Below are 23,491 nucleotides of genomic sequence, written 5' to 3'. Positions count from 1 at the left end.
AAGGTCACCAAGGAAGATAAATCTATTCAATTTTTACAACACTTTCTAAAAAGAATCTTTATAATTGCTGACCACCACGAGGCATATTAAAGTAATGACTTCCCACATGGTTTATAATGGTTCCAGTACATAGATTTATAGGTCTTACATTTTTAGCTTTAAGCTTCTTTGCTACAGTATATTGATCGACAGCTCATCCTTCATGTAGCCAGATGGTCCTGATGTACCACCTTCAGCACTTCACTGCTGTTCTTCAAAGATTATTCCATTCTAGTGCAGAACCACCTTCAATAGTTTGGAGTGCACAGCTTCCTGCTTAACCCAGATTAGATGAAGGTCATCCACTTGGGCAGGTCTCTTTGATATGGCACAGGAAGGAGACAGTTTTATCTCAGAACTGTAGGAAAGCAATCTCTGGTATCGCTCCATTTGCATTGTTGTTAGACACTGGAGGTGTTTTTTTTTCTATTCTTGATAACTCTGATGTTACAGTGGTGGTTTGGATTTATTTGCAATTCTTAAGAGAAATGGTGATTAAGTTTGCTTTTTTGGTAATGTTGGGGGTTGGTACATAAAAGCATTCACAGTAAATATGTGGAAGTCTGCCTGGATACAAACAGCAGGTTATTATGTGAGGCTTATCAAGCTATTGCAGATATCAAAAAGAGACACAAAAACAAGGTTTATGCGCTTAATTACACCAGCTCATTAAAATACTCAACATTCAGATACTAACAAGGAAATACTATTACTTGAATTAATTAAATTGATATCAACATGTGTTAGGATAGCAATTAAATTCTCAAGATCAGTAAAGTTGAATAGTGAACTATACTCATCCAAAACTGTAGATTTGTAAGTTCTGCGCAGAAAGATAAGGGAACAGCTAATGGGATCCGTTGCAGCGTTCAACATTGTCCAAAGCGTGCTCTGCTGCCTCAAGGAATCGGGGAGAAAGAAGGATCCTGCTCAGTTCTGTTTAGTGGGATGTCCGGGATATTGCTGAACTAAACTGCCACAAAGTCTGTGGGGAAAGTCACACAAAAGGGGGGAAACCCAGTTTGCTCCTGGCTTAGTGGCTACTGCTGAATAATAAGATATTTCTAGTGCTCAAGTGGATACATGATGGTAGCTATTGTAGCTGGTCGCAGTGTCCTGGCTGCAGGCTAAACCTCAAGTAGATTTCTGACCTTACATATGGGCTCACACTCTACCTCAGCGCTTAAGTCCCACAACTAAACATTGTGGCAGTCAACTGGGGAAATTCCAGCTGGTGACTGGTTAAGAAGCTACCAGGTGAAGTAGGTTTCAATGATTGATTGGTCAGTTTTTTGGATGATTGACTGTGACCTTGATTTAAGATCATGTCCAGACGTACAGTACCTATTAGTCTCTGCTAGGTGTCCAGGCACCAACAGTGGACATCCATCATAGTGAGTACTGGGTCTTCACTGTCCTAGGAAAGATTCGTATCCAGAAGATCTTCCATTTGCCATACTTTCCCAAATACAGACCACGGGGTTATTATGTGTCTCAGATCAGAAATAAGGGTCTCACTGGAGATCCACAACAACCCCTAATTTTGTGGTTTATTAATAAACATTGTTGATGCACCACCAAAGCCAAATGTTTATTTTTCTGTGGCTTTGCAATGATGATTACAGCTGAGAGCTGAGATGCGAGCTGCTATTTCTCCAATCCCTTAAATTATTAAGTTGCATTTGCTTTGTGGGAAAAAAAAGTTACATTATTGTGGGGGCAATTTAACATTTATTTTTTTACAAAATCTTCCATCTGATTATATTTTGGTTGAGCATACTATACTTACTCTTTTCTCTCCAGCTTGGTACTTCTGTTTTGTGTAACAGATGTCCAGCTCCCAAGGGGAAGTTTGACCTTCACTGCTCTTAAATCCAATATTTTAATTCAAATGTTATATCCAAGAATGTGTACATTTTAAATTCACAGATCAAAGCAAAAGATATACACGATAAAAATATTCAAAAAGCTTTACTTCAGGAGACCTGTCTGAAGTCTACTGATATTCACAGATGTTAACAGCTCAAACTCTTGAACATTGAATAAGATTAACAGGTTGCTAGTAGCAGTTGATAGGAAGATAAATATTACTGTCAAGGGCTTTAGCAGTGATACTGAAGGTTGTTGACATAAAATGATGGTAATCCTTAACAGCAGAAGGTTGTGCTTGTCATCAGTTTACAAACCCAATGTTTTTTTAATCTAGTTTTGTATTGTGTAATGCTTAGATGCTCTGAATTTGTGAAGTATGCACTTAATAATAATAATAATAATAATAATAATAATAACAACTTGTTATAGGAGGGGAATTTAATTTTTAATCCCACACTGAACAGTTCTTCCGTTTTCAAATAATTGCAAAAGCTCTAAAAGTCAGTGATGCTTGGTTAAAAATCATGGTTTAAACCATTTTACTCTTTATATAGACATATTGCAGTATATCCTCATATTAAATTGTAGCTTCTTTTCATAATCTTTGCAATATATGAACCCCGAAATAAAAATGGGCTTCGCGAGAAATAAAGCTCGCCATTTCACCAACATGAAAAAGTAAAAACCCTGACCAGTATTGGAGCAGAATTCCTGATACACAAGACAGGGCACGCTTTTTGCAGTAGTAATTCACTTGCCTCAAGACTAAAACTGCTTCCAACTTCTGTTCCAAGATTTAAGATTTTAAGATCACTTTATTATATACATATACAATTTCTTGCATTAGGAATTTGTCATTTTTCGCATACCCCAGCTTGCTCTCCATGAGACACAGACACACAGACACACAGACAGGGAGAGAAGCCTGGGGTCAGAGCGTAGGGTCAGCCATTGTACAGCACCCCTGGAAAAATGTGCCGCTGTGCACCGCGATATCCAGGCTGGACTCACCCTGTCTAGCAGGGTCCAGGCTGGGAAAGAACCGCTTAGCACAGCGGTAACCAGACTGGATTTACTCTATTGAACGGGCTCCAGTCTGGGAGATGCACGGCGGGAGACCCGAAAAGAAAACGACAGCCCTACGGTCAGTCACAATCCCCTCCGGGCCTGTGGCTGGAGGGCCCTCCCCTTGCGGGGGTCCGCTCGTCACTCCGGGGGGAGGAGCTCAGTCTTAAAGGGCCCCGCAGCTGCGGCTCGTCCCTAATCAGCCAGGACAGCCGGGGCTGCTGCGGCAACGTCCTTAATCCAGGGCTCCGCCTCCATCCCGAACACGCCCCCCCCCGCGTAACGCCGCACTTTCTACACAATTTGAAATTGTGTTTTTGCAACTGGTGTGAGTGCGTTACTTAGACCTCAGCTGATCTTTAACAATAAGGATTCTCGCTATCATTCTTTTATTAGGGTGAGTATCTGCAGGAACATATTTGTTTTGCAAGGCGGGCTGGAGACTCAGGTATCCTTAAATTATTCAGAGTTGCCGTCTTTTGGAGAAACTGTTCTTTAGGAAAGATTAAAGCTGGTAAAAATAGTATGACATTATGTGAGGTGACTTTTTCTGTCTTAAGAATTTTTTGTTTTGTTGTTTTTTGGTGTGAGCTGTTTTTATGTGGGTTTTGTATTTATTTCTTGTACTTTGATTTGCTTGAAAATTAATACAAATTTTATAACACAAAATAACTTAATGTTTATTTAGATACAGAAGATTATGTAAACCACAATACCCATATACAGTAGCTTATTGGAATCTGCAGCCTACAGATAACCACACGCAGCATGTCCGATAAGACACTGAGCTTTAAATTGTTTTTTAAGAAAACGAATCTGATAGCCCTTTACTTCATTTAAGTTACAGTATATTCTAATACAATACACCACTTAAACTTACAAGTATCCTAATAACATCTTGGTTTTATCTGAACAGGGGTCTCAGTTCCTATTGCTTCTTGTGCAATTGTAAGTATGCTAAAATTAACTCCAAAATATTGAAAGTGCAAGGTCCATATCAAAGATTTAGCAGATTTATTCAATCTTATGAGCATACAGTAAATGCATGAAATTACTCTTTATTGTACCTACCAAAAGTAACTGCATCAAATAGAATATATGTCCTGAGATATTGTTTTATTTATATTCTATCATAGATTTAAGAAGTTCTGAGTTTCCTTATCTTTTTTGCCAATCGTCCATTTACTGTACGTGGTTCCTTATAGTACAGTTACTGGTGCGTTAATCTTACAATCTTATTTGCACAGCATTTTCTGTTTCTCCACAATATCATTTTTGATACTGCCCAAAGCTAATATTGAGTTTTGGCATACGGTACCTTCATGTTCTTTACCATGATTTTACTGCAAATACAGTATAATGCTGAAAATCTCTAAAGGGCCCATTTCTTTTCTTCCAAAATAAGAATGATAAAAAAGGAAAAAATCATGCATGACTATACTTCACAACAGAATGTTCAATATTTATTAAGTTGTTTGAACAAAAAGTATTGTAAGAAAGAGAGATGAATTAACCTGAGGTTGAAGTTGCGCTGAGGTTAAAACAACAGTGCTGAGTGTCAGCTCCAGCCACAGAAACACTCACTTGATCTCTAGTAAGATGATATTCTGTTCACAAAAGCCACATTTAAAAGTACCCCCACATAAAAGTCATTAATTGCAACAGATAGTACAGGTTGTCAATTGTTAATAAAGCTCTGAGCCGTGGGCCATTGGCTCCTTGGTACCCTAATTACACAGAGCTGGGACTTTCAACTGATGTGTTAACACTTGATTTATTTCCCATTCGCTTGTTCAATAGAGCTGAAGTTAATTGGTTTTCCAAATGAGTGTTAAAATACAAGGTTCGAGCTTCATTAAGTATAGGCTGCAGTTATTATGCACACTGGCTTGTAAGGCCATGTAAAGGTTAGTGAGGTGAAAAGCAGAGGCTTTGTAAACAAAAGCATGCATTGAAATAAGTAAAACCGACATTGCAAAGACAGAGAATTACAGTCTGGCAGAGCTTCTTAATTAACACTACGAAGTCTTTTTTGAAGACATAAAAGCACACCACTTCCTCAGTTTCATTTTTTTAAGGAGACATTTCAAAGAGAAAAATTAAAGCAGCACAACTATCCGTGTTGGCAAAGATACTTTGTACTAATAGTCTATAGAAGTAAAACACACAGAGGTTTAACAACTTAAAATAATGACCTAATTCTTGGTTTAAGCTGAGTTTATTTTTGGTCACAAAGTGTCTTGCAAGTGTTCAACTCTTCCCACGATTCCCATTTGTTGAATTATGAATACTTTATACACATTTTTTAGTGAACATTGTTAATCAGCACCCCCCGCTCGGGAGAATACTTTAGTAGAAGTATTGCGTGAGTCTATACCAACTTTGCACAGTGCAGTTGAGCAATTGAGCAATGTTCTCGTTGTTCTGTGCACGCTTGTTCACATTCTGTCAGGATGGCTGAGGCTTGAGGTTTGTTTATGGACTGCAATTTTCAAGTCACATATTTTCTCTGGGAGATTGACATGACCACTCAAGGACATTTACTGGACACGTCTTGTAAAGCCACACAAGCCTGTGCTTTGGGTCATTCTCCTGCTGAAAGGTGAATTTTTGCCCCAGTTAAAGGTCTTTAGCAGACTGAAGGAGGTTTTCCTCTGAGCTTTATCTCTACTTTGCGCCATCTATTTTCCTCTCAATTTGACAGGTTTTCTAGTCCCTTCTGGTGAGATGCAGTCCCATAAAATAATATTTATACTGTACCAACGATTCCAGTTTTGTCTCATATGACCACAAAACCTTTTGCACATTTGCAGTATCATTTAAAATCCTTTTACAGACTCCATACAGGATTTGAGACGGGACTTCATTTCCTCCCATTCTGCCATATCAGACAGCTTTGTGGGTAATTAGTCAAAAATATCCCGTTTTGATTCATGGACACCCACCTCAGCTACTGGACGTTTTCAAAGTTGTCATTGGCCTCATTGTGTCGTCTCTAGCCAGTTTCCTCCTTGCCTGGCCTATGCTTGGTTTGCAGGGATAGCCTGATCTAGGCAGTCTGGGTGTTACAATACACCTTCCACTGCTTAATAGTAGACTTCACTGTACTGGAAGAGATATATTTTTATGCTCTTCTCCTAATATGTGCAATCTTTCTCTATCTCCCAGTTGCTTTGAATGCTCATCGTAATGGTTGAATCAAGTTTACTTATTCTGAAATCATGTGAACCTTTATTATTGCAGACCAACAGAAGCCATACAAATAATTGTGTGCCTTATCAAGTAATTTTGTGATTGTGAACAAATTCAGTTTCGCTCTTACAAAAGGGGGGAGGGATACTTATGCAATCAACACATTTTAGGCTTTGATTTTTCTCAGCTTTTTCTAAATTTAACTTCTTTCTGTTATGTCACTGCTGGCTGCTTCACACTGCCGGGGGCGGATGACAGGTTGAGATCTATATGCAGGTTGGTGCTTCTCCATGAGTCTTCAGGAGGAGCAGAGGTAGACAGGACTGAAGCCACTAGGAGGCGGTGCGCTGGCGGGAGAGCCGAGCATGTTGAGGCTGACTGGAAGAGTCTAGTAGAAAACAGCTGAGAGGGAGGCTGTTGAGGCTGGATCAGACTATTCGACCAGTGCTGCAGGTGCAGGTCAAGAAACCGAGGTAAAACAGCGTTTCTAATATTCTGCGTTACGCAAGGACAGAATTTCCAAAGGAGACAGAAGGTAGCTCAATGTCAGAGAACTGATCCAGGGGTATTTTGAGGCTTAAATACAGTGCTCAGTTGGAGGCTTGATCGGACGATTGGCTCCCGTATTGAAAGTGAGCCGGACAAGCAGAGAGGCGGCCCGACTTGGCTCTGATGGGTTCAGATGGAATGCAAGTGCCCGTGGGAATGCTGCCCTTTCCCAAGGCAAGTATATACCAAATATAAGCGTATATTGAACTATAAACATTTTCAGACAGAAATCAATGTTGATTTCTTTGAAAACAGATGTTATCTCCATATATCCATATATCCTTCTAACCGCTTCATCCAATTCAGTGTCACACAGAAACGTAATTTTTTGGGAGCAGACTGTGGCTGTTTGTTAAGACATTATTCCAAAGCCTGTGTTGTAAAGTACACAAACTAAATAATTTTGGACACTCTGCATCTGCTGTGTTGACTGTAGCTCAAGGGTATACCACTGATATTATTAACCACCTGAGTCTGAAGTACAACTGGCTGACTATTCACAGGCAATTAATGTAATAAAACCCCAAATCACTTTGCTCTCTTTTTTCTTTCTCTCTCTTCGAAACACTGCATCATTAGGGATGTTAGTGCAATGCACTTTGTTTCCAAGATTAGTAGCATAAAGGCCAGGAGACGAGTCCTCATAAGATCAGCTGATTATAACAATGTGTTTTTATTTAGCACATTAAATAAGATCTGTTAACAACTGCAGATGTATCGATTCAACAGAATGTGATATATTGTACTTTGCAAATCACACTGTCTTACGTTAGTCAGCAAATCAGGTCAGTCGGTTTTAAAATTTTGTCACAGATTGTGCTGCTGTCCAACCTTGGACAGGTAATAATTAAACAAACGCCCTTTTTCCTCCATCTAAGCATAAAGCCCTGACAATGTCTTTTCATCAGAGGCAAAAGTAGCCTTAGTGATGTGGTTAGAACTTTATTGTCATAGAAGCTGGACTTTTTTGTCACTCTTCTGTGTCATCTCTAATGGATGTGTAATGCTCAGAAGAGATTTAAAGAAGCAATAAAAAACACTGTGGTGTTAAGGCAGTAATAACAAACATAACAGAGACTATATGCCAGTATCAGAGAAAATAAGGACTGAGCCTGGAGGCTGAAGCTGGAACTTGGAAACCCCTACACATGCTCAGATGGGACCATACCTGCATATCTTAGTGGAAAAAAATGATCCACCCCCAGATGAAAGTGCTAATCTATCATTAGTGGAAAGAAGACCAAACGCACAGCTAATTTTCAGTTTGTTTTCAATGTATGGGAAAGTTAATTGATATTGATAAGAGAGGGGCTATTGTTCCACCTCCTGAATTGCACCAAGGCAAATCAAAAATAAATAATGCAGCCTTTGTTCAGGAAAAGAAATCTTCATTTTCCTTTGGTATAAAGAAATCAGAGGTGAAGCAGTCACTTTAATCAGTTTTCCTATCAGCAATAAATTAAAATATGTTTCCATATTGATTTTTTTCATTCACAAGTAATAGTTTTGCACCATTTATCAATTTAGAAACTATTAGGGATTCGATTTTCTCTCACACTCTCACACTCTCTCACTCTCTCACTCGTACTCTTTCGGCACATGTCCTTACCCAGAAAGTCTTTAAGTATATGTGTAATTATGTGCAAGTGCAGAGGATAATCATGCAGTTGCAACAGAGTAAGCATGAGTAACATGAAAACAAAGCTAGTACAAATTGGAAAACAATGTAAGTGTTGTACAAACAAAATGTGCTTGAGAGTGACCAAAAATGCTTGAGATATCAGTCAGTTAGAAATAGGGTTTTGAATCAGAAGTGTGCAGCAATCTGGAGGAAGTGGGCCTGGAGCCGCGGTCCAGTTGGGAGAAGAGCAAGGGCTGGCAGGCGGGTCAGCCGGGAGGGGTTTCTCAGTCATCTAGGGGAGAGAGTAGCAGGCTCTGTGTGGGAGGGACAGACTCTGCAAATGTTGTAAAGGAGAACCGGCAGGAATGTACGGAGAATGACAGAGAAGATACTGTATGTTTTGGGAGTAGGAGAGGGAGGGATCAAGAGAGACAGAGGAAGAGGAGGATAGGGTGGTGGTGGTCAGAAGGAAAAGAGGAGAAGAGGGCCAAAGACAGGGAAGAAGTGGAAAGGACTAAAAGGAGGTCAGATTTCATATGGCTGGGTTTTAGGTGATGAGAGGGTTTCCATGAAGAGACACGAGTAACAGTGGGTGGAAAAGAAAGGAAAAACCTAGTGAGATTCTGTGTCTGGAAATGTTACACCACTTCAAAATTAAACAGTATTGTGTTAGGGCATTGTGGCATAAATATTGTATTATTTGTGATAGTTTCATGACTGTTAATTAAATGATCACCCACTTTTTAAATAAAAAAGAGGGACTTTCCTGGCTTCAAGCCCTCATCCAGGAAAAATGAAAAGCAACTGCTTCCTTTACCTTCTTTACTCATATCCCTATGCTACTGTAAGTGAGTGCTGTTTCTCTCTCTATGAACCCAACACCCTTGTGTTGTAATGTGTTAGCAAACAACGCACGGGACTACTTTCTATTCTAACTGACATGATAGCACACACTGCATAAGAACGAATTATACTATCATTCCTTATTAAAGTTCATTTAATTACAGATGTTCCAGGGTCTTTGTGTGCACAATTGAAATGTATTATCTTCCAAACCATATGCCCATGTTCTGCCTCCTTACAGAAGTGCATCCGCTGTAATAGAACCCGCGCTTAGCTCTCTCCAGTACGCCAAACCACTGGCTGTGTCGATCCTGAACCGTGCATGGACGAGCTGAAGACTGCATTTTTCTATAGTAGTATTAAATGGATTTAGAAATAGTAATGATAAAAAATAACTAGCTTATTTTCTCTTTTTTTCAAATCAACATCAGAAAAGAAGGGCACAGTCATTTTCTACGAAACCGCAAAGTGGAGCGGTCTAGTGCCGTCACAGTCCTCTTAGTGAAAGGATTGTTCAAATAACAATAGTGTTTGATTTCAGACGTCTTTTGATCATATAGCTCTTGCTGAAAATCAGTAGCATAAAAGACTTGAAATGTACATTTTTATTGAATGCAAGGGTTTGCACATGATAATAAAAGCTTACCCTTACTTTTTCAATGGAGCGCATATATTCTGTTTCTTCTAACAATTCTATCAGAATATAATGGTACATCTAACTTACTTAAACTTACGTAAATGGTTGTATATTTACCAGGAATCAATTTAGGAACTAGTTAATTAATTTTGTTTCTTTATTTGCAGAATTTGCAGAGTCATAAACTGGGAAATTTTGACTGAAATGGTGTTATGGTACTAGTTGTTCCAGTTCTGTTTATAATGGATTAAAGGACAAATGTCCTATATTCCTGTGGTAGCCAAATAACCATATGAATAATCAAACACTAACTACCATATACCACACATTATGATTTTGTAATATATAAAATATTTGACAAATTTATATCTGAATTATAAACTAACTTTAAAATAGACATTTATTCCAGTAATTTACATTGCACATATGATTGCTCCAGGGTGCTAAAGAATCTCCTTTTATTTTTATATTGCTGTACTGTATATGACAGCATTTTCTTCACGTCTCTTATGAAATGACAAATCAGTTTCATTCAGACGCTGGTGCCCTATGTACTGGAGTACGCAGTAAAGCTGCAGCAGTGATGTGCTGTAAGTAGTGGACTCGGGGGCGAACCCAACAGTCAGAGGTTAAACAGCCAGGAACCAGAAACATCCTGTCATTTGAACTCTCGGTCAGTGTGGTTTGAGCTGTCACGGGCAGCTCAGGACCATATTGCTGGAATGTTAAACGAGGCTGTTTTGTAGCAAAGCTCCTTTATTGACTTTTGTAAAAACAATTGTCTTTGTAAACATCTGTCAATATTTGGAGTGAAACATGCATTGGTACTGTCACTCTTACTGTGTGTAGAGATTTTATTAATGAGAGGACTGGACTGGTGGAATTAATAATTGATTTTCTAATGCTGGAGCAAAAAATAATTAGGCTCTTTTAAAATTGTAGGATGCAATAGATTTTAGAAAGTCTTATTCCAGTGTCACTCCTTTTCTTATGGTCATTTTATCATCATTATGTACGTGATGCAATAGTTTACAATGCAGTCTTTTTCTTTCTCCTAGGGGTATGATGATGGATACGATGGAGAGTATGATAATCAGACCTACGATGTGTATGATGACAGCTACAGCAGCCAGACACAAAGGTAATGTCACTTTTGCCAGCCTTTTCTGCAGTGACTTTACGTATTTTAGCAGTAATCTTTCAAGCTGTTCACCACATGAATGTGCTTGTAAATAAGATAATTAAGAAGTTACCTGGACATTGGAAAGCATCATTGACCTACATTGAAATGTTTATACAGATAATGTCAGATAATCTAGCCTTCTTAGCTACTGTATGTTGAAAAAGTATTGTTAATACCATGTAAACAATAATTCTGTTTTAAGTTAGGATAATACAACAGTGAAATGACAATATTCAAGAAAGATTTAAGGGTGTTTTCATATGATTCTACACCCCTATCTGTTACTATACCCAAGTATGACACTCCACAGTGTAATGTTTCATTTTGTTATTTTTTTGGAGCTATCATCAATTTTTAAGTTACCTCATACTCTTTGTGCATATCTGGGCACTGTCTTTACTTTCTTTTCATTTTTTTATTCTAAATTTAGAATTACTAGTCATTTTTGTTATACGCTCCTAATTTTGGAATAGCCTCCCTTGTTTCTCATGTCTCAGCTAGTGGCTGCCAACCCCACGATCGCACACGGGGAGATTGAGGAAGTTTAGTCAGACCGTCTGACCTGTTCACCTTCCAGCCACTCATCCTGTAACACATCGCAGGGGACACAGCCCCATACCAGAAGGTCAGCACTGACTGGATGAGGCGCGTCCCTCATCAATAGCACCACGTGCGCCAGCACCCAGAAGGCCACAGGAGGCGCAGTGTCTCTGAGAGCCGTCTAATAGCAATGTTTGGCCAATAGGACACCTTCATTCCTCAGTTACAGTCAGCTATAGCAGAGCTCCCTCACCATGTACAGAGCTCAGCCTGGGCTCGGGGGTGAGCCTTTACTGGGTAAGACTCTAGGCAGTTTCACTGAACTTTCCATTTGAAGTGAAAACCAAACTGAAATTGACCAGGGAAAAGGCTTTTTGTGGGTCTGGTAATATTCTGTTCCCAACTCAACTATCCCTCTGTGTGCAACTGGGTGTAAATAGTGATTTCAGACAAATTTGGGAAAGCAGATTTCTTGTTTCAATATGTTATTAAACTCAGGCTCATTTATAACACAGTCATCGATCAATGTGTAAGCCTTGTTGGGATTACCAAAATGAATATTAAAAACGTAATGAAAATGCAGTTCTATTTCTGTCATTTTTAAATGCATATTATCTGCTTTAAATCTTATTATCAAATTATATAAAATCAGAAAGGAAACCATGATTAAAAAAAACTGTCAGTACAAAAGATTGCTGCACCCCTTTCCAATTGTCTTGTTTCACTTACTCTCACTGTACTGTACTAATGCTTGTGAAGTAACTTCATCCCTCCACACTGATATAAAATCTGCTTGCCCTCTATGATGGGATGCTAAAACTTCTCAGCCGCAGCTCTTACTCCTTAGTTGTGGCACCAGGTGCACAGGAAAAATAGTGATTGCATTACAGAACCTCATTCAGGATTTAGGTGCTTTACAAAGTCATCCCAAACCTATCACTGTAGAAATCTCTGCGGTCTGTCAACAGAGAGGATTGAGAAGGAAATAGACAGGGTCCACCTTCTGTCGATTCAGACAATGGACCTTTGATTCATGAAGTGAAAAAAATCTAATATCTTAGGAACTAGGAATAATAGTCATGCTTGCAGGTTTAAGGAATCAGCTCTCCATGCCTCAAGTAAGAAATGGATTAAAATTTCGAAGTAAGAACATTAGTACCAACATTAATGGGCAGTAGAAATTAAGCATTCCGTAATGTTGGTGATCAGGTACAGCTGTGTGAGATGGACTTATCATTGTTATCCCTTCCGAACTTCAGCTAATAACTTCCATTTAAATACCACATAAATACAAGCAGAAATGCTCAGGGCACTGGAAGACGAAAGACACAGATTGTTCAGCTGACATTGCCAAAGCTGTTGTGAACAGATGCTTAAAGACACAGAGGACATTCTGCACAGAGATGGTCACGCTGGTCATCAGAGACCAGCTCTCACAGTCCTGTTTGATTTGAGCCACTCGTTTGGACAGCAGTGTTACCACCTTGTAGGCTAATTTCACAAGCTAAGCCAAGCTGGACCTGGTCAGTACTTTAATGGAAGGCCCTTAATGTGAAAACCAGGCTGCTATAAAAGTGGTGTTTTGGACCTGTGGGTGGCACTACTCCATTTAGACCAGAATGTCTAAACCGATGGAAACCTGCAGAAGTTAGTCTCTGCTCTACCTGGTCTGCTGTGTGGTGGGGGCTGCTGGTGCAGAATGGTGCCATGTATCCGCCCGGTCCGTCCTGCACTTCAGTGGTGGATGTAGTGGGTTCCACCCTTATTGTAAATCGATCTGAGATATAAAATGCTACACAAATGCAAGAAATTAATAAATGATTTTGTTTCAGTCACAAAATGTTTATCAAAATATTTCATACAGCGCCTTGGGGCAACCTTGTTGTGAAAGGCACTATTTAAAAATAAATTGAATTGGATATAGTTATCAGGAACCTTTACGGAAGGGGTATTGTCCCACTCTTTTTCACACTGTGAGCTGTTAATTACAGTATATCACTGTATCTCTTAAACATTCTCTTGAGTATGCTTTGTTGACGAGTGTAATGACATTTAGTTTGGAAATACTGTGCATAGTAGTTGCTTCAATTTTGTACTGTGCCATCCACTTAAATCATATTTAGCTACAAAAACATCAAATCTGTATGGTTACATTCTTGAGTCGTTTCATTTCCAGATTTCTGAAGCCCTGTATTTGACTGGGAAAAAGACAAAAAAGTGTCTTTTTGTACCATTGATGATTGCACGATATACAGTACTGTATTAGATTACAGCAGCACACATGAAAGGCTGAAGAGATTGTGGTGTTTACAGTTTTCCCTAAATGACTTCAGCAGAAACCTCGGCTGTTCGGTAACAAGTGGCTCAGTTGCTAGTAGTTCAAGTGTTTTTTTACAGTACAAAGAATCCATTTCATGCAGCAGTTTTTTTCACTGAAAATTCTTTGAATTTTGGAGAGCTTCTAGGTAAAGTGAAAAGCTGCACAAGCTACAATAAAATGTGAAAAGTGGGCATCACCACAGAACCTGACACCATTCCGCAGAGAGCTCCTAAAAATAAAAAAATCCTGCGCAGAAATTTAAATATCTCCAGACATTTACTACTTAAATGAAGATGTCTGTATTTCTTGAGATTTGCAAACCTTGGGGAAAAACTTAAAAGAATCTGGCATAAATCCAAAAACCTAATAAATTTATAAACACTGATAAATTATAATTTCTCAGTGTTTAGAAATCACTGAGAAAGTACTCATGCCATAATGAACTAGCACTCAAAATAAAGCAGTTTATGACCATGCGATACACTCCTTTTTCTCTGTCATTTTAGCTATTTCGTTAGCTATTTTTTAGGTAGAATTAAACATCTTCCAGTTATGTGAAGGGAGGTGAGCAATAGCACAAAGCCCATGCCTGAATACGTAGAAGAGATTTTATTTTATTTTTTTTATTGGTTGCCTTGCCTTGTCCAATTTGAATGCAGTCATGATGCTCACATCCTGTGTGTGTCATCTGGTGAACATTAAGAGACTGTTTAGAGGCTGCAGTATGAATTTCGTTCTTATTCATATATCAACATATGTTCATGTATCTACTTTAGGAACAAAATGCACATACTGCAAATTATAACCAGTAAATGAGAGTTTAGAAGGTGCTGCACTGCTTGATGAATGCACATTTTTACAGGCATACCATGGCTGTGGTATATTAACAAGCTGGAAACACAAGGCTTGTCTTTTAGAGTGGGTGGCTCTGTTGTCCATCTTCACCTTTGCCTTTCACAGTGTGCAACAGTGGTTATTCTTTCAACAATGTTTTCCTTCTGGCACCAATTTTCTAGTTGTTTGTCAGGCCACCCTGTGTCAAATCTCCTGCACAATACCACACATGCTAAATAATATGTTTCAGGTCACCCATGAGAATTACGATTAAAAACAAGAATGTTTTTTATTATGATAGTGCCTGTCCAGGGAACTCCATTCCTGGAGCAGTATCTTATAAGTTATTTAACATTCTATAAACTAGAGGGCTTTTATGATACTAAACTAAAAACTAAGAGGTTATATTGTTAAATTTGAACACTATCCCCTGTTTTTCATAATATAAATATTCTGTGGCCCTTTATGTTTGCATAAAATGTTTGGAGCTCAATTTCTAATGATTAAGAAACATAAACGTGCCCAAGGCAAGGTAAGAATATTCAAATTGCTCATGCCCCTGCCCTCACGACAACACTGAATGGTTCAGGATTGTTTCGTGGGGATGGAGCTGGGTTTTAAAAAGCTTTTTCCGAGACTGATGACACTCAGGAAAGTGACCTTGGTAGGAGCAATTTGAATGTGCTCTTTCCAGGTCTTCAAGTACACAGGGTTCTTCAGAGACGCTGGAAGTCAAAACTGCAAAGCTCTGAAGTCCTCAAGCATCAAAGCTGCGCTGCTCTTATTTAAAATGTCAACCTCAAACTGTCACTGTCACTCAAAAAATACTGTTGTGTCTGCTTTTGACCTACTGCCAAAATGCACCTATTCTTACATTTCATTAGAATATCATTTGAAAATGACTCGGCAACAAAGGATTTGATCCATGCTTCTTTCCATATTTCAGGAGGAGTGTAATTCAGCTCTTATCTTTCACTCATGATTTATGCTTGCCCCATTATATGGTCGACACATGAGCTCTGAAGATGGGAAAATTGTAGTCAGGGCTATATTTTGTAATTAATTGTATTTCTGTTTATCATATAAACCACTAAAAAAAATCAAACCTTTTTTTTTCTATTCACAAACATTGTGCTTTTCACCTCCAGTAGCATTTTGGCATGTTAAAGGCAGCGAAATTTACTGTAAAACTGTTGGCGATGAGAATGCAGCAGACCAGTTTGTCCTTCCTGTTCGCACCCTCTCTGTGTTGCACACTGCCTCTGTGGCGACTGTGTGGTTGATTTCGCTCTCTTTTCCTTTAAGCATTCCTGAATATTACGAATATGGCCATGGAACAGGTGACGACGCCTACGATAGTTACGGTAAGGATTAGCGTCCAGGTTTTCCATTCTTCTATTCTTAAGCTAAGAAAGAAATCTGTTACTGACATCAACAAAAATGCTCCTACATTACTTTTTCTTCTGGATTTCAGACAAAATTGATTTTGTTTGATTCAGGCTTGAGATTTAGCTTTCAGGTTCTGGGGGCCAGAACCCCGTACAGATCTATTTTGAACAAAATTCCTCCAGCAATTAATCATCAGTCTAAAATCGATCTCCATGGGGACAGCAGGCAGTCTGATTAGTACCCGAGTGTGTTTCTCCGCGCAGGGTGTCAGCTCTATTGATGTGACAGTGCTGCAGCAGCAAGGCCAGTGTCATGTGCAGCAGATCGAAAGCACCACAGGACAGCCGCACACTTTGTTCTTTTCAAAGGCAAAAATGTTGAGCTGAAATTCGTTAAACCATTTACATACTCAGCTTTACACAAAAGCTTGTACATTCAAATCTTCCTAAAATAGATGCCATAGATAAATACAGTTTTATGGTCTATTTACTTGTATCTTTTGTCAATTAATGCATTGTAAGAATGTTGGAGCCTTTAGTCAATACACGATTATTATCGGACATCGCAGTGAAACACTTTGCCAGGTTAACACAAAGAAACCTAAGTGTGCTTTCTGATGGGTGACACAATTGCGTATCGATATACCATCCCCAGGGTATATCTCTTTGCTGAGATGTGCTGGAAGGAAAGCTTAAGGTTAGCTTTGTGGCTTGAACCTAGCACCCTGGCTTTGGGTCTCCCCCACGACTTGACAGAGTAGAGATGGACAGAGAGACTGACAGTGTTCAGAGGCTGACCATCAGTGCCTTGCCTTTTTGAGATGTCAAGCAAAAGGTTTTGACCTGTTCTTGAGGATAATGTTTCATAATTGAGCTAAGTATTTTTACAAAGTTGTCTTTAGTCTGATCTTGTAGTAAAAGCGTAGCTTGGTTAACAAAGAGTTGCCATGTTTATTTAGAAGTGCATTATGGCTTTTGCTTTTAGTTTTTCATCTCCCAGATGTGCATTGTGTGTAAACCTGTTATGAAAGTAATACGTTTATGTGAGTGGTGTGCTGTGAAATAAAAGAAACATTACGTACCATAAAACCTCTGGGTTCCTGTAAGTTATCAGACATCACCAATGTCTACAAGGTCTTACCTATCTGGACAGTTTCTGTTGTGGCTTTCTGCTGACTATGAAGTCCACAGTCGATCCACAGAATTGCAGCTGCCTGTGTGATGTTTGACCCAAATTCGTCCAGCATCACACACCTCGTTAGCTCACCAGTATAAGACCTGAATGTTATCGTGGAAGGTGCTCTTCTTGTCACAGTGAGTGTGCGCATGTGATAGGGCACAGTGTGCTGAGGGAGTTACAACAGTGACATCATCTCCCCTCTGAAACCTGCGTGGCGGAGCTCAGCCTGGCACAGGCCCTGGGCTTTTGGAGTGGTGGAGCTGTCTGTGGAGTGGTGCTACAGTATGTGTGCTTTGAATCCCAGCAGGGTGAGAGGAGAGTTGCATTTGTTTTATCCATAGTTTGATGACTTGTGCCAAAGTTGCACAACAAACACCGTATGAGTTAGTTCTATTACTATTTCATGATACTCGTATAGAGAATAACTCCTGTACATTAGAAAATATATGAATTAGGTCATTGTGTGGTTGACATATCTTTAATTGAATGGCCTAGAAATAAAACTATATTACTAGTAGTGCAGTACCTTGGCTTTCATGATACAAGATACACCAGAGGCAACTAACTTTGAACAGGAGAAAGGTCTGATGTTTTGGAAATTTATTTACTATGTATGTTACCTAAAATTTCAGATCTGTTATTATACTGAGAGCATTGTACTTTTACTGTCATGTGTTACCTGTTATGATATGCATTCAAAAATAAATAATATAATTAAACTAAAGGATGGCTTTGAAACTATGGATTTCTATCCCTGCAGAGCTAGTTTAGTCTGTAGGCATCTTGTTCTGCAAACTTACAGATGACAGTTTTTCAGCACATTCCATATTTTAGACATTTTATGAAAAATATGCTGTTTTTACTGTCGTGCTTTTGCTGCTGTGCGTTTTTTGTTGTAAAGTAAGTTAACTGAATGCTTAATAATGTTTAATTAATTATTTAATTAATTATTAATTAATCCTTATTTTTTTAAATGTTTGCTACATTTAAACAGTGCACCTTGGATGAAACAAAAATAAAAAAAATAAAAATAAATCAGGATATTTACACGCCCTATCCAAAGTCTAATCAGGAGTGAAAAATGCTCACAATGCTCTGCAGTGGACCAGAATGCTGCAAGGCCAAGTGTAGTGCTGTCTGAGTGCCACAGAACCATTGCATTATAGTTCACCAAATACCCATATTTCAGCAAATACCCAGTGTATTGGCCAATGCAGATAATAGACCAGTCAGGGATCGGTACCAAAATCAACATTGTATCCGCATGTGCAATATTTGTTGTGCAAACACAAACACCTTTTTTGCTTGAAATGGATATGATGGAGACACCAGAGGAGAGTGTACTACATTCCTGGCCTAAAGCACAGGAAAATGACTTTAGGTGTGAGGATGATTATGAAGAAGACTAGCAGTTCCTGCCTCTGCCTCAACTTGGAGTTGGGAAGAAGAGGCGGAGTTGTCAGGTATTCCTGACTCAGGAAAGAGTCCTAATGATGAAGGAAACTGAAGTTCCAAGCAACTGAGGAAGAGGTGAAAATGCTATCGGACTGTTCCCTGACAGTGGTGGGAGAAGAAGAGGAGGAGGAAATCAGTGCTATGCAAAAATAATATACATATGCTCTGTGTTCCAGTGGTCTGTCAAACTACAGTAGGGCCTGGCATTAAATGACATCTTAAATGAAAGAACTGTAACATCACATATTTTACAACAGCAGTGGGAAATGTTCTGTGACTTGTTGTGCTTGTTCATGGCTATAGAGCTGTGACAGCTGTGGGACGGTGAGTTCCACAGTTAACTGCGGTAGTTTCACTCTGATAATCTGGTGGTTACTGGAACTAAAACAAGACAATGTCACATTCGTAAACCCCTCCTCTTAAGGACGCTCCAGCCCTTCCTTGTTTTTTACTTATCTCCCGCACCTGCTCCCTGTTCCAGCCCCCTTTAAAAGCCAGACGTCTACTCTGTTCCGGGCTCTGCATTGGTTCCTGTACCAGGCGAGTCCGGGACCTGGAAGCGCCTGGTCCCGTCAAGTTTTTAGTTCCTGTTCCCGTGCCGGTCCCGACCCAGTTCCTGTTTTTAATCCTGTTTGTCTTGGATGGACTGCCAGGCTTTGGACTTTTGCCTTGTCTCGGATTCCCCCTTGGACTCCCTTCTGGACTGTTTGCCTCGGCCACACCTCCCCCGAACACCAGCGCACCTTGGACATGCCCCCTGTTTCATTCCCAACTCCTGCATGCTTTTTTCCCCGTGTTTTCCTCTCTCTACCCCGGATTGTGTCGTCTGCGTAGGGTCCCTAAAAGAACGCTTCCGTTACAGGCAAGGTGTGCATTAAAAATATGAATGAGCATACTGATACTCATTGGGTTTTAATCATCTGCAGCTCTGGACAGAGCACGTGCCCACCATCCAGTTGTAATATGTAGCTGTATCTTATGAGGTACGCCTATGAGCATGGGTTCTGTTTTTAGGAATCAGTTCTATAATAGTTCCAGTCAATGTTGACATAAAATTATTGCTTGGTGTCATCTATTGTCGACAGAGACATTGTGCATTTCTTTGGAAGCAAGTGTCTATGCTGAATTTGTTTTAATTATTTTCTGACAACAACCACAAAAATACAAATATGTACTCAACAGTCTTCTTTGCTGTGGTCTCCTGCAGGCTTCTGCAGCAAAGCAAAATATCATAAATATTTGGTACAATCATAACCCAATGTCTCTCCCTGCAGGTGCAGCCATTTCTTAGAGTAAAACTGTATGAGCTGTTAATGAGCTATTCTTCATTTTTTCCTGTATTTTGTCTTAATTATAGCTGAAGAAGACTGGACTGCAGCCCGCCCTAGCCTCAAAGCCCCTCCAGCAAGGTTATCGCGAGGTGGCTACAGAGAGCACCCCTATGGTAGATATTGAAGGTGATCGACGCCCATGGCCTTCACTCAAAGACTACATTAGTACCCTGTGGTCCCCACAAAAAGCAAGACAAGTAATAGTCCCTTTCTTTTCTACCCTTGGGATTTCTGCTCTTGGGCACCTTGCGCACATCTTGCATTACCTAAAACTCTGAAACAAAGTCAGCGTTGCAATTTTATAACCCGGACTTAAACAAGTGAAAAAAAGCAAACAAGCTTTGTCAAAAAACCATGCACTGGAATGCTGTTCTCTTGGTTGTCCATCGTTGTGTGTACTTCAATCGGAAAAAAAGCATGAAGTTGCTACATATCTGATGCCTCCAGACGCTCACTAGCAAACCTGGTTTCCCATTCAAGAGGCAAGAGCAAACTGCAACCTTTGAAAATGATGATAACCAAGTTGTAGATAATCTGTTTCCTTTAATATTTGTTAGTTTTATGATGTTTAAATATTGAGTTTGTAAATTTAATTTAAAAATGCTTTTTTATTGGAGTTGAAAGCAATCAGCTATGTATGTAGCTAACTTTAAGTGCTCTGTTCGGTGTTTAACCTGTATTTGTTTAAAAAAAGAATAAAAAGAGGACATAAATCACCATGTGTAAGCTTCTCTAAATAGGTGACCATAAAATGTCGAATATGTTTTGCCATAATTTGTCAATAAAGCTGAAATCTTTTTGTAAAAATTTAAATTTTTGAATTACTTGTTTCTAGCATTAAATTGCCTGCTTTATTTCTCCTTCAGGAAATGGCTAAAATGTTTTGATACATAAAAACCTTCAACAACAACAAAAATATGATTTTTAGAAATTTTGTCTTAAGACCATTTGTGTAAAGATAGAAAAGCTGTATTAATACGCCATGATTGTTAAATAATTTAAAAGTTAACGAGCTAAACTGTTCCTTGAATCTTGATTAGTCATATAAATGTGCAACATGTTAATGGAAGAAACTGTTTAGAACAATAAATGGATTTTAAACTATCCTCTAAGCTTGATCTTACTAAACACAAACTCTGATTGACTTGTTTGCATTAGCACGTCTCTCGTGAGAATGTAATGGAGATTAATGAGGTAAGACTGCCACTTACCACTATTAGACTGTCTAAATGCCTTCAACCTTTGAGTTGCCCAGCACATTCAGTATCCCATCAAACATGTGAACATTGCATAGAGTCACATTTCTGTCTTCACTCAGTGGACGGAGTGGAATGCATTATTTAGAGTACAGTGTCTTTACCAGCAAATCATCAAGAGTCACTGCCCAGCTGTTTCTTATTCTTGCTGTTATTCCACCTCAGGAAATGTATTTGTAATTTTCAGTGCTAAATATCACCACCATTGAAGGCAGTGTAGAAAGCTGAATTTTCTTTTCTATCAGACCTGATTGCTGATGCTTATTAAGGAAAAATATCGCAGGACTCAAAGGATGAATAAACGTTAATCAGGTAACATTAATAATAACTATAATTTTGCGTATGCAACACCAATTATAAATGATAAAGTTACTAATAGTTAAAAAAGTAAACCTTCCAAACCTAACCAAAGCAAATAGGTGTACAGGCTTATTAAAACCGCTAATTAATATTAACTAGTGACTTCAATATTATGCAAAAATATAACCCTGCAATCTATAAACCAAACTAAAACTAATGTTAATGACTGTCTTTCTAAACTTCAGATGCATAACCTAAGTTTCTCCAGAAAAAAAATGATTGCAAGAAATGGCTTAGGGCAATCAAAAGGGTCCATCCTATAAGTGTAACTCATATTACTCATGATGGTGATTTCTTTTACTCCCCTGATTGGTTTACTTTTTTGATAGTAACAGGATTTTAACCTCATTTTACTTTGTGAAAGTCTTTCAGGTTAATTTGCATGCTAACATTATGTATTTTATATTTTGTTCTTTAAGAAAATTGTTGTAAAATTTAAATTTGTGTTTGCTTTTTAATGCATTTGAGGTGTTTCCATCTAAATTACATGTTGTCTTTCTACAGGGATCAAATATCTGGAGACCAACACAGTGGAAGCCAGAATATAAATGACAGGTAAGCAACATATTCCTTTGCCTTCTCTGCTTGTTGTGAAAGTTGTGCCAAAGTTGGAGTAATATTATTTTGCATTTCTTTTTGTGTGCAAGGTTTTTCAGCATTGCATTGACAAGAAGAAATCAACAAAATATCTAAGTAGCCTAAAATATCAACAATCTAGTCAGTTAATTGGCACAATGTGTATGAAGCACAGATTGAATGGGAATGTTGCTATTAGTTAGGGTAAAACTCTTCCAGAAAATGTGTTTCACAGAGCAATCTGATATAATTTTTTTCATAGTGCACGTTTGTTAAAAGATTTATCATTCTTCGAAGTTAACTAACTGTGCAAAACAGTTTGCCATCATCACATATGAGACCCATACATTACGGGTCTTGTGGAGAGATGAGACAGTTGTGGTCATGTCATTCTCCGAAGCTGCTATAATAGCGCTGCGGTCTGCAGTGGGAGGCTGGCCCTTTGACAAAGTGGGTTTCACTGCAGCTGGAAGGTGCTGTGTGCTGCATTCATCTCTTTTCTCAAATGAATTGTTAAAATGACGGCATGTTCCTGGTTGTACCAGAATTTTACTACCAATAATTTGACTAATTTTTCTCTCTGATAAATTATTTTTATGATACGGCATATTTTAAGTTTATCATTTTATGTTTCATTATCTTAACTAATACCGTACATCTTCCTGTTTGCCTCACAGGCTGCACCTATAGTACAAATTAGCCAATTAGGCGCTTGAGAATGACGAATGGAGACTGTTGAATACATTCTCTCTGATTAATATAGTTAGCACCATCTACTGGAAATATTTTGGAGTTCTTACAATCTTCCTGCAAAATAATTGAAAATGACAACATGCATAAAATTATGCGTTACTGATAGTATTACATCACTAAAGTACTCTCCACAACACCTAAACTGAGCTCCTGTAAAAAGACTGGTGTTAACAAAATAAAACTGGGTCTGGTTAAGCATTGATTGTGTTTCCCAGTATAGTCACAATCCTAAAAAGCAGCCCATGACTTTTGGGATGTAGCTGAGCTGGGAAAATGAATAGTGGACTAGAAAAACCAAGTCCTGAAAACCGCATCACCTCACAGTGTCAGAACAAAAGCCTTTTGTTTTCCATGAGCTGTTTTGCTTTAAGCTTCCTTGATTTTTCTCATACAACACTGGATGCATGGTATTTCCTTTTTAATGTTCTACCTCAGTGAGAAATTGGATTTATCCCAATCGATCGTCTGCTTTTCTAATCTTGTTCCTGCAGGTTTCT

At 38.8% G+C, this 23,491-nt stretch overlaps 1 protein-coding gene across 1 annotated transcript in view; it reads left to right on the top strand.

The window, feature by feature from the left end:
* The window catches only part of khdrbs2 (KH domain containing, RNA binding, signal transduction associated 2), a 104,391-nt gene extending 82,178 nt beyond the window's left edge, over nt 1-22,213 (top strand). Inside the window, exons 7-10 of the mRNA XM_088933984.1 lie at nt 10,877-10,959; nt 16,001-16,059; nt 20,076-20,162; nt 22,170-22,213. Of these exons, the coding sequence (XP_088790110.1) occupies nt 10,877-10,959; nt 16,001-16,059; nt 20,076-20,162; nt 22,170-22,213 (273 nt within the window). The remainder of the gene's footprint in view (nt 1-10,876; nt 10,960-16,000; nt 16,060-20,075; nt 20,163-22,169) is intronic.
* The last annotated feature ends 1,278 nt before the right edge of the window (nt 22,214-23,491 follow it).

This window comes from Atractosteus spatula, chromosome 15, assembly GCF_055471065.1.
Source record: "Atractosteus spatula isolate fAtrSpa1 chromosome 15, fAtrSpa1.hap1, whole genome shotgun sequence".
Taxonomy (NCBI): Eukaryota; Metazoa; Chordata; class Actinopteri; order Semionotiformes; family Lepisosteidae; genus Atractosteus; species Atractosteus spatula.
Note: the sequence above shows the minus strand (reverse complement) of the source record. Positions and strands in the feature narration are given on the sequence as shown.